The 17,430-nt window shown below is 39.2% G+C and overlaps 1 protein-coding gene across 3 annotated transcripts; it reads left to right on the top strand.

Annotated features, from left to right (window-relative positions):
* Positions 1 to 5,374: 5,374 nt before the first annotated feature.
* LOC140856687 (ABC transporter A family member 7-like) lies at positions 5,375 to 17,383 on the top strand. Of its 3 annotated transcripts, none has more exons than XM_073254840.1 (18): positions 5,378 to 5,691; positions 6,524 to 6,902; positions 6,986 to 7,068; positions 7,191 to 7,335; positions 9,189 to 9,308; positions 9,405 to 9,529; positions 9,717 to 9,872; positions 10,095 to 10,257; positions 10,332 to 10,457; positions 10,553 to 10,636; positions 10,799 to 11,166; positions 12,159 to 12,359; positions 12,771 to 12,880; positions 13,026 to 13,110; positions 15,990 to 16,118; positions 16,216 to 16,321; positions 16,524 to 16,633; positions 16,821 to 17,383. In XM_073254840.1, the coding sequence occupies exons 1-18, from the start codon at positions 5,539 to 5,541 to the stop codon at positions 17,121 to 17,123; spliced, it is 2,946 nt and encodes a 981-aa protein (XP_073110941.1). In that variant the 5' UTR covers positions 5,378 to 5,538; the 3' UTR covers positions 17,124 to 17,383. The 3 variants fall into 3 exon arrangements, with proteins under 3 accessions (XP_073110943.1, XP_073110941.1, XP_073110942.1); XM_073254841.1 differs by having other exon boundaries at positions 5,379 to 5,691; positions 16,545 to 16,633; XM_073254842.1 differs by lacking the exon at positions 16,216 to 16,321 and having other exon boundaries at positions 5,375 to 5,691; positions 16,545 to 16,633; positions 16,821 to 16,957.
* Positions 17,384 to 17,430: the final 47 nt, after the last annotated feature.

Below are 17,430 nucleotides of genomic sequence, written 5' to 3'. Positions count from 1 at the left end.
TTCGGGCCTCTGGGCTCGGCCAAGTGTCGGTCGGACGCTCCTTCGTCCGCGCGCATATACTTGTATGCGCGCTCCAGCAGCTCGGCGTATGTCCAGGGGAGGGTCTTGTCCAGAGAATAGGTGAATCGGGACGCCCTCAGGCCCCGCTTCATGGCTGAGACAGCCATGTCTTCGTTGAGGTCCCGGACCTCAAGCGTGGCCGTGTTGAATCGCGCCACGAAGTGTCGGAGCGTCTCATTTTCCCCCTGCTTGAGGGAGAAAAGGCTGTCCGACGTTCGCGGCGGCTTTCGGCTGGTGCTGAAATGGGCCACGAACGAGTGCTCGAGCTGTCCGAAGGAGTGGATACTTTCCGACCGAAGGCCGGAGTACCAGGCCCTGGCAGCCTTGCGGAGCGTAGCGGGGAAGTCGATGCAAAAAAGAGCGTCGGTTGCCCCTTGAATCGTCATGAGAGCTTTATAGCCCTCGAGGTGGTTGATTGGGTCGGTGGAGCCGTCGTATGGCTCCACGTGCGGCATTTTGAACCGACTGGGAATCGGCTCGTCGAGGACCAGTCGGGAGAGAGGTTGGGCGGTCTGGAAGTCGACGTCGTTCGAAGACTTCTGGCCATCCATCTGCAACTTGGCGAGTCGGCGGTCGATTTCCTCGAACCGGCGCTCGTAGTCATCCGCTCGTCGATGCTGAGAGACCCCGGGAGTGGAGTCTCCGGAAGATTCCGAGAGGGAGGCCGACGGCGTGCGCGGTCGTTTTTCCTTCCTTGCCCGTTCCAGCGGGGAAAGGGAGGGCCGTTGGGACCGTCGGTCGTCGCGCCAGGGCCGCTCCTCCTCTTCTCCGTGGGAGCGCTGTTGAGGGCGCTCGCGCGGAGGCGACGGGGATCGGCGCGGTCGTCGGCGGCTGCTCCTGGAGGGCATCGGACGGGCCGTCGGTTGCTGCTGGAGGCTCTTGACTGCGTCCGTCAGTACGGTCATCTGCCGTACGATGGCCGCGATCTGCGTCTCCGTGGTCACCGCGGGGTGTGAAGAGCTGGGCTCCGCCGCCGGCGGTGGCGGGGAGGCCTCTTCCCGGTGGGAAGAGCGCCTTGCCGATCCGGTGATCCTCGATCGTTGAGCTCTTGTCTTTGTCATGCTGTCCCCTTCCTGGCGCGCCAATCTGTTGCGGCCAATCGCCTCGTCGTCCGATCGCCGGGGAGCGTGCACCTGCAAAAACGAGAAGTCCGCACTAACCGGAGGCGGCTCCGACGGGGACCCTCCGACGGTCAAGTCAGAGAGGTGACTGGGCAACAGTGAAATGAAGAGAGCTCGGTCGAGAGAGGGAGAGGGGAGAGGAGCGAGCCTGTGGTTTCGAAGTCGAGAAGTGGAGAGATAAAGCGGATCCCTTACACTGTTGCCTTCCCCGGTTTATATAGTGGAGCACGGTATGGCGCCGTCATTAATGGCGCAGACGAGTGAGGAACTGTCAACTCACTGTAGACTGTCAGAGTCGCCGTGAAAACGTCACGTCGCCGTGGGGCTATCAAATCACCAGGGTTGACAATGCCCTTGGCGGGACAATGCCCCTAGATAGCCGCGCCGCATGTTGCTGTCAGAACTGACAAGGTCTGGTGGCTGTACGGCGATAGGAGGAATCGATCGACCCTGAGTCGGTGGCCAGCTGAGTGGCGTCGGACCCCTCCGTTAGTCGGGGAGTCTTACATGAGTCGGCCATCAGACCTCTGGGTTCAGTCGGTCGGAGAAGGTGTGCCCGATATATTCTCAGTCGGTCGTGAGCCGATAATTAGCCGGTGGTGGCGTCCGTCAGTCGGTCGCTCCGGCCGTCAGTCGGTCGGTCGGTCCGCTCGACCGTTGGTCGGTCGGTCCTCCCGGCAGTCGGTCGGTCGGTCCCTTCGATCGTAAGTCGGTCGGTCGGTTCCTTCAGCCATCGGTCGGTCGGTCGGTGGGTATTCTCCAACATAAAGGATGGATGGATGGATAGATAGTTGGTTAAATAAAAAAAATAGAGAGAGATGCCGACGTCCCAGCTTGCTATTTTTACTCCTGCGCTGCGTGAAGATCGCCGAAACCCGTGTGCTCGCCTGTTATCTGATCTCGTGCCAAACCTCTCGAAGACCCGTTTGGGCCCACGTTAAGTCTCAGCCGCATGCCACTTTAAATCACGTGGACCCCATTTGTTTGTTTGTTTGCATTTGAATTGCTTGACATCACGCGCTTGCATCACTTAAACTGAGCCACTGTTTGCTCCCTTTTAAACCACAAAGCTGTTTTTAAAATCCCGTGGACCCAACGTTAAATGCTCCTGTGAGCCACTTAGCTCCTTTTAAATTTCTATTTGCTGTGGGCATCTCACATGGGCCGGGCCAAGCTTCTTTATGGGCCTTTATTTGGATCACCATTCAATAGCTATTTTGAGTCCGATTTACTCTCAATTTGAGTATTTTTAATCTACAAATCGGACTCTTTACATTGACAATCATCTTTTCTGCAAAACACAAACACAAACATTAATTTTTAAAAAATAAAAATCAATTAGTATATATTTTGATATTTTTATGGTGAAATATATTATACTTATCAATTGGCATTTAATATTGTTTAATTTTTAATCAAATAAACATAAGAACCAACATGGATGTTGCTATATTGGCAAAAATGGGGATGGCATGTGGAGAATGTCCATGATTGCCACTATTCATTCTTAGATAAAATTGCCTACTTGTGCGGTACCTATTCCTCTGAAGCAAGCACCTTTATTGCAAGTTCCATAAGCTGAATATCCTGTCACGAGAACTGATTGTATTCAATATTCAGATCTTCCTAGTGAATCATGCAAAAAGTCAAAATTCTCTGCTCCTTTCATTATGAGAGTTGATTTTCTGCTGAGAATATGTAAATGTTTGATTATCACAGTACTCTAGATCATTATTCTAAAGAGAAATTGTCATTACATTTCTTAATTTTTTGACAGGTTAGGTTGGAAATTTATCTATGATTGCAACTACTGCATATTTCTTTGTTTACCGGGGCACTTTATCCAATTTCATTCTGATGAGTATGCCTTAAAAAATACATGTGATGTTTTCTTCACATCTGGTCTAAAAATATTTATACCTATATTTGCAATGCCAGGTTCTAATCTTTCTAAACCTTCACAGGGTTCAGACACAGAAAGTGGTGTGGTACATTTTGTTGAACCTGCTTTCCTCTCTACTAGACACCTGTCTGTGTTTCGACCTAAGTGCATGCCAGATTTTACATTTTTCTGTTCAGATAGCTGTCAGTACCCTTTATCAAGGTATAATTTTTCTTACTTTGTAAAAGATTCCATCGTATCAGAAAATTTGTCCGATGAACACAGGGAGTGCTGATATTCTATGTTTGGTAACTGAAATTGTGTTCAACAAATAAGTGTTGTGGTCATCACGGAGTATAGACGTTGGTGTTATCTTTATTTATACATATGGATATTATTTTTTTGTTTATGCTCACATCATTTATCTCATTAAACTGGTCCAGCTATAGAAGCTTGAAGCAGATACATTTCTTTTGAGTAGTTCACCTGTTCTATTTCTCTACCCTTTGCAATTAAATTTTCATTATTTTGTTATTTATTTTTCACACCCTTCCTGGAGGTGTAAAATTTTGATTGCTTCTATTATGATGCTTGGTTACTGAAATCCATGGTTCACAGACTGATTCAGTAGCTGTTACCAGGCGAATTAATGATTTCAGACTTATGTAAGGTGATAATCGGATGCTCTTTTATTCAGTAACGCTTGTTTCTACCTTATATCTGTAGAACCTTTTTGAGTTCAGCAACAACTGCTTATCTATATAGCTTTGCAGATTTAAGGGGTGGATTATCCATGTCTAACAACAAGTACTTCTGCCCACATTGATAAAGTTATCACTTCTAGGCCATGTTTTTCTGACTGGCATTGTCATATGAAGTCTCTTGTTAAGGCTTCAGCCTAATATTTTACAGGTTTTGAAGATGCAACAGAAGCAGGTGAACAGGTGCAAGGGTGTGGATGTATGGACTCTATGTCATGGTCCTCTAAGGCCTGTGCTATGTAGATGATGTTTGCTGTGCCACTTCACTAAACTTGCAGCCCCACTCAGATCCTTATTATGCGTTATTCAGCTATCAACCAAGTGTGATTGCATTTTTTTTTTCCATTTTTTTGAGAAAACCTAGAACAGTTATGGAATGCTTTCTAGGTTTTATTTTGTGCTGGAATGATTCATTATTGGTAAATGATGGGCTGTTTATTTTTTGTTTTTATTTTTTTGGGGGGGCAGGTGCCGGCAAGGGAATTCAGAGAAAAACAGAAATGAAATTATTGCAGGTATTTGCTGTTTAGCTTTCGTTTTTCATATCTACTGTTAATCATCTACGTAGGTAGTTTTGGATATGATTTGTTTTTAATTTTGCCTTTGCAGCTTATGACTTCATAAACTCCCATAAGAACAACTTCATGCACCCTACTATTGCAATGTTGGGTGTTCCACATGCAATTAATTTAGTGAGTACACACTAAATGAATCAGAATCATTCATATTTTTCTTCTTAGGTCGTATTACCATCTTCTTACTTGTTCGTATCAATGTTTCTAATTTATATCAGAACTCTTATAGCTTTTGAGCGGGCAAATGGGCTATGACATCCGGTTTGATTCTTGGCTGTGCATTTTGGAGGCGTGGAATTCCATTGATTCTCTTGCAGCCACCTTTCCTCCCGACGACTAACCGCTGGAGCTCAAAAGCTTGAACTTTTATGGCAGGGGCCGCAGGGCCATGCACGTGAAAGCATAAGTTATTTAAGAATGACTCGATATAACAAGTCAACAAAGATTCAAGATAACCAGTGGGAAAGAGCAAGAAAAGAAAAGACTCCAGATCGCAAAAGAGGGATATAAAGAAAAAAAAAATGTTTATTCTTGCTTTTGTGTTCTAAATGGTCATGTACAGTCATGCTTCTTAAACTTTCTTTTGACCTTTCTAGTAAACTTTTCTTCAGATTTTCAAGGGACATGGAAGCCCACATTTAGTATTATTACAATTATGGTACATAATATTTTTTTTAAAAATATCTGTAAAGTATATTTTATATTTTTGAGTCTTGATTTTTTTTTTTTTCGATACAGAAGAAGGGGAACTGGTCCGAGAAAAAAGGACCTAAAAACGAATGTAAGAGACACCCGCCAAGTCTGCCATAGCCAGACTGGTGGTGCAGGGGAGAGAACAGGGGGAAGGGAGGGATTCATCAGTGGGTCTTTCGGTCAAACTGCCGCCGACTGGTTGGTTTTTCGGAGCGCGTCGCACAAAGTGATATCAGCGAGCAGAGGCTATAAATGGCGTATTGGTGTTATTGATACCGTAATAAGCGTTTCCGCGTTTGCGACTCCGCGAAGCAAAGGGGCATTTTCGTCTTATAGTCTTGGGTGCGGAAGATTCTCGTCGGCCTCGCTCTCCGCTGTATATATTTAGCAGATACGATGCTGGGAAATCAAGTCATCGAACTCTCGGTCTTCTGTTCCTCGCTCCGATGGAGGGCACGTCCCGTGTGCCTGCGCGTTTCGTCGCGGAAGCTGGTCCCGATGCGCTACTGAGCATGCGAAAGTCGATGGAGTCGTCCCGGGGCCCTGCGAGCTTCTTCACCCAGGCCGATGCTCTCCTCCGAAAAAATCTCGTCTTCCAGGTCGGAGATTCCCACATCTCTCTTTTTCTCCTTCTTCTGTTTTCTTCGATCAATGCTTCATCGTTTATTTTTTCCTTCGTTTTCGATTTCTGGAAATCATTTCGATCCATGTTTACCTGAGCCTCTCTTGCATGGTCTAGATTATATCCCAGGTTCTTGTTGTATTCCTATTCATGGCTCACGCTATAGCGTGAATAGGGATAAAATTCTAATAATAGCAGAATAGCCTTTGCAGTTCAATATTCTAATAGCAGAATAGTTTAATTAGTTAAAAAAAAAAAAAAGAATGATCCTTTGATTCAACTTATTAATTTATTATGATGATTTCTTTTCGAATCCCTGGCTTGCATATTTCTTTTTTTTATCTTTTTTTTTTTTTTTTGCCCCTCCTTCCTTTATGGGTTTGCGTATTTCTCGTTTATCCTTCTCCCTTTATGAATGTCATGCAGGCTAGTGGTGCATGCACTGAATCTTTTGCTGGCTTGAAATTTCCGAGCATTTCAGATATTATGCCGGTGTGTTGTATCCGACCATTCTCTTGGTTCTGGATTTGGCAACACATTCTAATTAGTTACTCAGTTTTCAGGCATGCTTGTATTTTGATCACATTTCTTGCGCGATTCATATGCTTTAAACATTAGGGTCGGATAATGATTTTTCGTGGTTCCTGAAACTGGTGCAGAAATCGTAAGTTCTTATTTGCGTCTGGATGTTACTGGTGAACTTCATTGTGAACTTTATTGTTTAGTTTCATGCTGAATTTGTCACAAAGATCTTTTTTTTTTTTTTTGGATTTATCATAAAGATCTTATTTTCCATCCCTGATTTGCAGAAGCGTAAATCCTGCACAAATATCTGCACCATTCTTTTCCCAGTTCTTATCTGTTTGCTAGTTGGTTCCTTGCAAACTTGGGTTAACATCCTGTTGGTCAAGTATGGACCCAAATGTCAGTGTTACTGTGTTGAGGCTAAGAATGGCACATGCAAGAAAGAGGCCTGTTTGGATAACATGATGCCAGATCAGTTGTCTCCTTGCCCAGTCCCCAGCCCTCCAAAATGGCCGCCTTTACTACAAGTTCCTGAGCCCAAATATCGTGCGACGAGAGATGACATTATTCCATTTACTGACCTTCCAGATAAATCATGCAAGAGGACAAAATCATGCCCTGCTACTATACTTGTAACTGGTGGCAATCAGTCTTTTGCAAAAAGTAAGTTAATCTGTCAACAAAGCAATGGCATTTTACTTTATCTTTTTGAGTAATTGCCACTTACAAACTTAATCTTTTGATAGGTCTGACAGACAATTTTTTTATGAAGAATTCTTCTTCAAATATCTCGGATTACCTGGGCACTTTTTTATCCAATCTTATTCTAGTGAGTTTGCTTTCCATGTACATTTAATAGTTCTTCATGTTTTCTATGTTTCGTTTTTTCATATTATCATTATTAGCTATGACACAATATTTGAATCCTTCTAATCTTTGAGAGCTCCACAGGGAACAGACTCACAACCTATGCAAACGCAGTTTACTGAAGCTGCTTTCTTGCCTTTTGGATCTTTGTATGTGGTTCAACCTAAGTGTGCATCGAATTCTACCCATTTAGTTTCCTTTCAGGTAGCTGGTTCTCCTCTTGAGAAAGGTAAAGGACTCTTTTTTATCTGAAAAATTCATGCCTGAGTAGCATCGTTACTAACTATATTCTAGGTTTCAGTTTGATGGTTTCAAGGAACTAGTTTGATAATTAAATGCTTTTCTTATTATGGAACATAACATTTGCATTTTCTTTATGTGTTTGTGATTCCACCTTTCTCTAGTAATTTCAGCTGCTTCTCATTTTGGCTCATAGGCATAGACAAAGGACACATTACATTTAAGAATTTACCAGTCCTGACACTCACTCAGCAAAGTTGAAATTTTACAATGCATGCAGTAGTTCTGGCACGTAGCACTGAGCAATTTAGGGAGGTATGGAATAGCAATTATCCTATGGTTTAAGTGCTGATCTCATGCTTGGTTACAAGATGTATAGTTTAATGACTGCTACAAAAGCCATTGTCAATTATATCAATGATTCGAACCACATGCCGTAAAAAAATAGAATGCCGTGTTTTTATTTCCAGTGAAAACATTAGAACATTTATTCCCTCCCTTTTTTTTTATCCTTCTCTGTATGAAACTATTTTTGAGTTCATTATTTAGCTATAAGATTTCGGTCTTAAAGTATGGATTTTCCATTTTAAAACAACATATACCTTTTATCTGTATTTATCATGACTTATGGAAACATTTACTAATGTCAAGAGCATGGTTTGTCATAGCGGTGCATGTCTTACCGTAGTGGTACCAAATCAAGACTTGCTACAGGAGGTGTACCGATTCTCGTTATGTTGAATCGACATCTATATCGGACATACCGATACTGTACTAGCATGGTACTAGTGCTACCGAGATGGCCAACTTTGGTCAAAAGTAAAGTTTTATGTTTCGACAAGATGGGGGCGTCTTGGCCATCCCATCTTTTTTTTTATGAGAAAATGAGATCGGGACTCCAAAACCCATCCACACGGGAGAGAAAAAGAAAGAAAAGAAGGAAAGATGAAGAACAGAAAAAACTGAAAGGAAACAAGAAGAAGAAAAATGAAAGAAAGGAAGGAAGAGAGAAAAAAAGAAAGGAAGGAAAGAAGAAAGACAGGAAAGAGGAAGAAGAAGAAAAGGAAAAAAAGAAATGAAGGTATAAGAAAAGAAAGAAAAAGGAAAAGAAAGAAAGGAAGATAGAAGAAAAAGAAAGAAAAAAGAAAGAAAAAAGAAAGAAAAAAGAAAGGAAAGAAAAAGAGAAAAAAGAGAGAAAGACGAAGGATATCTATCAGGATGCATGATCGGGATCGCTATTTAGATTGAACGGGACGATGGGATGTCCCGTTGCATTGAGAAACCGGGACACCTTCATCCCATGGGATTTTAAAACTTGGTCAAGAGCATTACTTTGATTGATATTGTGACTTGAAACTTGAGGAGCTTGAGGTGTTCGGTTGGAGTGAGGAGTCTAAGTCTTTTATGAGGGTCGACCGCAATATAAAGTTATAGAGATGGAAAAGTCTGTCATCACAGGGTGCAGGCACATATATGCAAACTGCCTTTGGGAATAAAGGAACACATTGTGACCCTACAAGGCCTGCAGTACATGACAAAATCACCTACACCACAAGAAACGAGGGCTCGATCCATGCATATACAATCTATAGAGACATAACCGCTAGTAATTTCAAGGGGCATCATATATTTGTGGACTAAATGCTATTTATGTATGATATGTAGACTAATTCGTGAATAAAATAATACATTATGGTCCTAGAGCACCTCTAATACGTGATACTGTCACCTAGAAAACTTGACATGAGTGAAGTTGTAACTTCATCTTCATATTTTATTTTATTCAGCTAGCTAGTCTATACTCGTGCTTTCTAACTTTTTAATCCTTTAATCCTGGAATAGAGGTTGAATGTGTACAAGGTTTACCATTATGGCGCAGCAATTCATCAGCGATAAATGATGAGTTGTTTAGGGGATATGAGAAAGGGAATGCAGAGAAAAATTCTAATGAAATTCTTGCAGGTAGCTGTCATTTAGATTTTCTTTTTTTTTTTTCCTTTTTAAATTTATCTAATTTTGATGGGTAAATATAACTCTTGACTTGTTTTCCCATTGCAGCTTATGATTTCTTAAATTCTGATGAGAAAATCTTAAATGTTAGTATCTGGTACAACTCAACCTACAAAACCTTGGAAGACAATGGGGAGCCTACAGTGCTCCGTGTTCCACGCTCAATTAATGTGGTATGTCCATGCTAAATTAATCAGGATCTTTTATGTATGTTCCCTCTCTGCTGGCACCAAGAGGAGTACCATTTATTGGTACAATGCCATCCCATAATACCACTGATATACTGGTATGGGTATACCAGTATCCAACCGTTGCTTTGCGGATTATTATGGTACATGCTGATCATTTGTATGCTAGCAGGCCTCGAGTGCATACCTTCGGGTCTTGAGAGGTGGTGCCAATATGCAGTTTGAATATGTTAAAGAAATGCCCAAATTGGGAATGCGGATTATGATTGACTTATCTTCTTTAACTGGTACACTATTCTATGTATGGGTTATGGAGCTTCTTTTTCCTGTAAGTATGATACTCCTTAAATTTGGAGACCGTGCTCTATGATTTATTTTCTGTGTACTCTGTTTCTCATGAATTAAGAATAATGATATAGTTGTATATGTTGCGGTAAACTCTTGTAAATGAAAATTTTGTTGATGTTTCATTGCTTGCAGTTAATTCTGTGATCACATTAGTCAATCTTAATAGAAGTTTTCTGCCCTTCATTTTCCTATAAAAATGCAGATCATTTTGACATACCTAGTCTACGAGAAGCAGTGGAAACTAAGAATTATGATGAAAATGCATGGACTTGGGAATGGACCTTATTGGACGATATCCTATGCCTATTTTCTTCTTTTATCATCAGTTTATACATTATGTTTTGTGATGCTTGGCTCGATTACAGGTAAGACAATTTTTAAGCAACAGACATACATCTCAACTCATGTTCTTCTGATGTGAATATTTCCTTTTGTTCAGATTTAAAGATCTTCCAGTTGAATGACTACAGCATACAGTTCGTGTTCTATTTCATTTACATAAACTTGCAGATTGCACTAGCATTTTTTGTTGCAGCATTCTTTTCTGATGTGAAAACTGCTACAGGTTAGATGCTAACCAGATAAAATTGATTACATTTTTTTGCTAACACTTTAGATAATTCATCCTTTCTTTAATTTATATGGGATCTGATGTTGCAGTAGTAGGATATATATACGTATTTGGTTCTGGCCTACTTGGAGAATATCTGTTCCAGTATTTTATTGAAGATACTTCCTTCTCAGGTAAGAGCATTTTTATCATCAGCTTAAAAGTGCTCAACTTGAGTATCTTGACATATTGTCCCTTCAAAATTAAGTCACAGTCTTTGTTTCAGTTGGTTTATTCGTAAACAATCTTTCAAGAAGTTGTAATTATTAAATATATATTTGTTTCTGTTGTTTAAGGTGGTTGGATTCTAGTAATGGAGATGATTCCTGCACTTTCCTTGTACCGTGGGATATACGAGTTTTCAAATTATGCGCTTCAGGCAAGTCAAGTTGGTACTTCTGGCATGCAATGGAGAGATTTAGGTGACAGACAAAATGGCATAAAAGATGTCTTGGTTATAATGGTTGTGGAATGGCTACTATTGCTCCCAGTTGCATGTTATTTGGATCAGGTTGTCTCATTAGGAGATGGGGTTGGGAAAAGTACTCTGTTTTTTTTGCCATGCTTCCGGAAGAAGCCTTCACTGCCTTTCTGCAAGCCCATTTTACAGCAACAAAAATCTGAAGTTCTTGTGGAAATAGAGAAGCCTGATCTCTACCAAGAAGTAAGCTTTGGTGAATGTATTTGTTCTTTAATGTGGGTTATATGCTACACACACACACATATACAGATATATATACATGTATACACACACATACATACATGCATATATATGTGTGGATATTTATGTATATATACCTACATATGTACACACACACACACACACATATATATATGTATGTGCACACACACACACACATGCATATGTATGTATATATGTAGGTATGTATGTATGTGTACGCGCGCGCGCGACATGAACAGAAGTTATCTCCTACGTTTGATCCTTTGGACTCGTAGCTCTTGCAAAACTGTACATCAGATTTTATACAATAAATTTCTTATAACTAGCTATTGATAATTATCTAGTGCCTGAGACAGAGACAGATGGTCAGTGGGCCTCTGAAGTAGTTGTTACGAAATTACTCTTATCAAGTTATCACAGCCTGTTGTATTATGGCATGTAAGGTTGCTACAAGGGGACCTAGTGCTCCACACTGGGAAACTTTTGCAAAAGGGGTTTTTACATCAATTGAACCCAAAATTGTTTCAATTTATTCAGGAGCAAGAAATATACAACACAGAATTTTTTTCAGATAAATTTCAAAATAATTTCAATCAGTTCAGATATATGTTTTCTATAAGTTGACTTAGGCCAGCTGCTTATATGGATTGTCTTGTTTTATTTTAATATTGATGTATTTGGTTTGAAGTTTGAAGATTCTGATTTATCGATTGAGTAGATCTTGTGATGGCCGGACCATAAGTTCCTTATTTTAGATTGTATTGCTCGAGTGGTTTTTAGTTTTGTTTGCTAAAGTACGTGAAGAGATGCATCTTTCTCCTTTTGATTGCTTTTGCAATTATCTTCAACTTCTAAAAAAACTCTAGGCTGTTCCTAGTTAGTTTTGGTCCCATTTATTCTCTCTATACAGTGCTTGGAAAAATTATGGTATTCCATCATAGATTCCAATTTTCTTTTGATTTAATAAATTTCAGAGACAGGTGGTCGAACAACTTCTACGAGAACCTAGTACTAGTCATGTGATCATATGTGATAATCTCCAAAAGGTCTATCCAGGAAGGGATGGAAACCCAGAGAAGCTTGCAGTTCGGGAACTATCTCTTGCCTTGCCTCGAGGGGAGTGTTTTGGCATACTTGGTCCTAATGGTGCCGGAAAAACTTCTCTAATCCACATGGTAAGTAAGTTCACTCCCTGATAGTCTTAGTGAATTTGAGCAAGATGATCAAACTCTTGAAAAGTTTTCCTTATAAGAGAGCCCATTACATGGGTTTTAGATTTTAATCACATCAAAAAATTATGTTATGTTTTTATGTTTCTTCGGATAAGTTGTGAATTCAGGAGATTGCAGCACACCCCCACCCCAAAACAAACCCAAAGGAAAGGAAAAAAAAAAACACCCAAAATTCCCCTCTGTTTACTTTTATTGCTTAGACTATCTTATTGTCTTAGACAAATGATCTGTAAGCATTTTTCTGGGCCTTGTTTGTTTTCCATTCTCTTTGACATTTATGTGGTTTTAGTTTTATGATGCAAAAAATAAAACCAATGCCTTAGATGGTATGAAGGATAATTAATCTATTTACAGATGATTGGGTTCATAAAGCCAACATCCGGCACAGCATATATTCATGGAATGGACATACGAACTGATATGGAAAAAATATACACAGGAATGGGTGTATGCCCACAGCATGAGTAAGATCTTTGTTTTTCTCTGTTATTTTCCTGATCCACAAAGTTCAGTTGATGGATTACATAACATCGGTTGATGGAACCTAAGATTCAGTTATTTGAATCACAAATACCTTTTCTGTTTTGTTTTTTGAGCACTGTACTGCAGCTTGTTATGGGAAACACTGACTGGCAGAGAGCACCTGATGTTTTATGGCCGACTGAAGAATCTAAAGGGTGCTGCATTGTCTCAGGTATTGTGCAAATATTTGGCATATTGCTCCACTTCTTTTTCTTTAGTTTATTTTCTTCAGCAAGTGATTTACATGTGTGCAACTTTTCACTTAAGAAAATTCTTTTAGTTGCTGCAGAATATAGAGTTATTGCCAATGTGCCTCTCACTTTATTCATCAAGAACTTGAGAATTGTACAAAAGTCTATATATTTTACATATTTATTTTTGGTATTCAATATATTTGAGTCTGTGGCAACCATGATAAGTTAATTTAGCCTGTATGCCTTATGTATCGCAATATTGTGTTTGAATGAGCACTTTCTTGTGAAGTTGTGATGCGATAGAGATGGTAGAAAGGAGGTTTAGAATACTATATTACTAATTGTGATTAAAAGAATTACATAGGTTGTGCCGATGGTGATACAGCCTTGATGTGAGCTATGCTGCAGAAGAATTCAGAAAGCCAACCTGGAAAAACAAGGGAAAAATAAGAGTAGTTTTTGACGATGTGGTCAATGTTATGGGTGTTTACTGCATAATTCTGATTGAACAAACTAAAGGAGCATAAAAGTTTGCCTACCTACTGTTAGAAAATAAAAAAGTATTTTCTGAATCAGGTTGATGTCTTGTCATTCTAAAGATTAAAACCTGAACAAATGTAAACTTAGTAAAACACAATTTTAACTGGATATCTGATTGAAGCATTGTTGATTTAGAAGATCATGTTTTACATGAAGCTTAGTTTTTTGTTGTTTTCAGCATCCAACAATGTAGTCCAAATTCTTTAAACCCCACCTCCCCACCACCCTCCCCCCCCCACCAACAGAAAAAGTTCTCCAAATAATAGGAAAATTCTTGAATTAACCACAGCTTTCTTATTTGACTGAATATTTCTTAGAATAATTCTCAGGAAAACCAAATGGTTAAGATTTTCCTGTGCATGCTATGAGTTTTTTCTTTTCCTTTTCCTTTTTCTTCACTTGAATGCTTCTCCAAATTATACCCTGGTGGTTAGACTACTCAAGAAATATTCAATTATTGATAACATTTTTATTCTGGGTGGCAATCGATGGCATATTTATGCATAAATCAAGGAAGCTCATGGATAGCAAGTTTATGATGCTATTGCTGTTGTTGTTCATGGTAGTGTCAACAAATAAACATATAAATATATCAATGTTTTAGTTTTTGTAATTTTTAGTTTTTACATTTAAATTTTTTCCAATCTTTGGCGAATCTTAACTCATTCTTTATTCTGAATTTGATCATATGGAACTATTCCTGAATTCTGAACTTGTGACCATGATTATCGGAAATACCACATTGCAACTATGTTTTGATATGTTTGGACACATTTTACACCAAGATAAGACCACTTCAGTATTGCAAAGTCCCTGCATCTCATATGAAATTGGTATTATTATTAGAAACAATAAAAATTAGATCATCCTTCTAAATTAATGAACCTGACGTGTTTCTATCTGTAGAGTAATATTCCTTGCTGGAAACTAGGTTCATTGGTATTGAAATATATGGATGCCTACAAGATTCATGATACGTCTATGGCTCTACCTCCCATGCCCGCTACTCTTAAGGATAATTGTACCTCTTGAATTTCTAAATCATGATAAAACACCTCCACCACCCCATGGTTGACCACAATAAAAGGATCCTCTTAGCTCATGGTCTGCTACTAAAATAGATCCGGTCTACTCTCTGCAAATTCTCAGCTAGCTAATTCATCAATAAAAATTCATGTCCTCTGGTACCAAATTAACCTTATCAGAATTACTAAATAATCAAAACCTGTACTATGTTAATTTCCAAACTTCAGCTGCAGCATTTTCAAAAACACAGATATGTCTCACCATATACTTGAACTCCATTATGAGTGGCGCAATGGGACTACAAAATTTCTATTAAACTAGGAAAAAAAAGTTTGCCAAAAATGGTGCTGCATCTCTTAAACATTCTCCAGAAGCATTTAGGAAAATGATGTCCTTGTTGTCTTCAGCTAATCTAACTTTTGTGAAAGCAGCATTTCAAACAGTCTAAAAACAAGAAATCTCTCCTGCTTGTGCCGGATAGAAACACCTATTGTTCCTAATCTAGAATTTCATTCTACTCTTTTATATGAAGCTAATTTGTTTTTATGGCATGATACTAGTGCTTCATCCTTCTCCCATCTTCATCACTAATTTATGATGAACCTATGTGAAAGGAGAAGAGCATGCATGAATATTGAAAAAATTAGTGGAAACAATTTTCTTCATGGGGGCAGCATGATGGTAGGATTTTGCTCATTTATTTGAACAAGCTTACCTCACACTCGTTGTGTTCTCTCCTTTTTTTTTAGAAGTTTCTTCATTTTGAACTAAACAAGCACATGCATGCTTGCCTATTCTACTACCGTGACAGATAGATAGATGCAACAAAAAAAAGGTTCTTTTGCACAATCATGAATAAATAAATTTTGTATTATGTTTTCAATAATTCATAACCTCTCTTTAACATTGCTTTGTATGACACATCATGCTGATTTGACATTAAATTATTAAAGAAAATCTTCTTCTGAAAATTGTAAACTACTTGTCTGTGCTGTAATGAATTACAAGGTATGATTAAACTGCATTTTATCTTTATAATAGGTTAGCTTTGTATGAAAGAGCTTACTATAATAATTTTGTGGTGTATTGAATTTTTCCATTTCTTGATTCTTGTATGCTTGTTGTCTGCATGACATTACGATCGAACACTATCATCTTTGGAATCCCGTGCAGAATGATAAGCTACCTCTTTGAAGAAAAATTTTCAACATAGGAAGCATCAGTAGCCTTACTCTTGGAATTTCTTTGGCAGTATCTCATTTTCTTGGAACCTGTATTCCGTATTTTGCAGGCGGTTGAAGAATCTTTAAAGAGCGTGAACCTATTCCATGGTGGTGTTGGTGATAAGCCAGCTGGAAAATACAGTGGTGGCATGAAGCGGCGGCTTAGCATTGCTATTTCATTGATTGGTGATCCCAAAGTATAATATATTTTTCGGCTTAAGCATGTTCATGTGCTATCAAAGTTTATCAGCTTATAACAGCCCACTGACAATATGCCTCTGGAATTCCTTTTAGGTTGTCTATATGGATGAGCCAAGTAGTGGGTTAGATCCAGCATCAAGAAAAATCTTATGGGATGTTGTAAAACGTGCAAAGCAGGATCGGGCTATTATTCTTACTAGTACAATTTGTTACCATAGTTCTGAATTTAATTTTTCACCTCATGACATGTCCCTTTTTCTGGTTAGGAGAGTGCAGTTTGTTAGTCTTTACAACTGGTTTACAATAATTGGACAAATACATTGAATTTATTGGCTGATAAAATGATAAAATATGTATTTAGTGCTCTCTCTCTCTCTCTCTGTGTGACTTCATTGGTTTAGTTGTCTGCTTGTCTGTTGCAGCACATTCAATGGAAGAAGCAGAGGCCTTGTGTGACCGATTGGGAATTGTTGTAGACGGAAGTCTGCAGTGCATAGGGAATGCAAAAGAGGTTGGTGGCAATCTTGATATCTTGATACTTTGGGTCAGAAGTTTCCTTTTGGCATGTAGCTAGTATCTGAACTATGAATATTCTACAAGAAATTTATGATAACTTGATCATATGTAGATCTAACAATTGATTTAATAATGAAAAAAAAATATGTATGAATTGCTTACAGAAATGGTGTTTTTGACAGCTGAAAGCAAGATTTGGAGGATCTCGTGTCTTGACGATAATGACATCACCAAGTGAAGAGGAAGAGGAGATAGAACACTTGGTTCTGCGACTCTCACCCAGAGCAAATAAGATATATCATCTATCAGGAACCCATAAGTTTGAATTGCCAAAGGAGGATGTCAGAATTGCCGATATTTTCCAATTAGTGAAGGAAGCACAGAGAAAGTTCCCTGTAGACGCATGGGAATTGGTTGACACCACCCTGGAGGATGTCTTCATTAAAGTTGCCAAAGGAGAACAGGCATTTAATGAGCTTTCCTGATTTAGGAACATCCCATTTGAGACATTTTGATCTGACTTTTATTGTCTTCCTGGTTATTGTTGGCTCCTTTCTGATAAACTTTTGCAGACTCTAATATGCTAGTCCCAGAGAAGGCGTGTTTGGGTTTCAAGATTCTAAATAATCGAGTCATTAATATATCCAGCTTTGAAACTTGTGAAGAAGGGTTTTAAGCTGGAAACCCAAACTATACTATGAGATACAAGCTTATATCAATCCTTGGATTAAAGTTTTCTTTATCATTTGCAATATTCATGTTGTCTTTTCTTGTTATTGTATTGTATTAACG

Source organism: Elaeis guineensis, chromosome 3 (assembly GCF_000442705.2).
Source record: "Elaeis guineensis isolate ETL-2024a chromosome 3, EG11, whole genome shotgun sequence".
NCBI classification, from domain to species: domain Eukaryota; kingdom Viridiplantae; phylum Streptophyta; class Magnoliopsida; order Arecales; family Arecaceae; genus Elaeis; species Elaeis guineensis.
Note: the sequence above shows the minus strand (reverse complement) of the source record. Positions and strands in the feature narration are given on the sequence as shown.

Bases quoted from the DNA above. Each gene is read 5' to 3' on its own strand.
- LOC140856687 (XM_073254840.1), top strand. From the start codon at position 5,539: ATGGAGGGCACGTCCCGTGTGCCTGCGCGTTTCGTCGCGGAAGCTGGT. The intron at 7,069-7,190 runs GTGAGTTTGCTT...AGAGCTCCACAG, and splicing joins TTTTATCCAATCTTATTCTA to GGAACAGACTCACAACCTAT. The intron at 10,637-10,798 runs GTAAGAGCATTT...CTGTTGTTTAAG, and splicing joins TGAAGATACTTCCTTCTCAG to GTGGTTGGATTCTAGTAATG.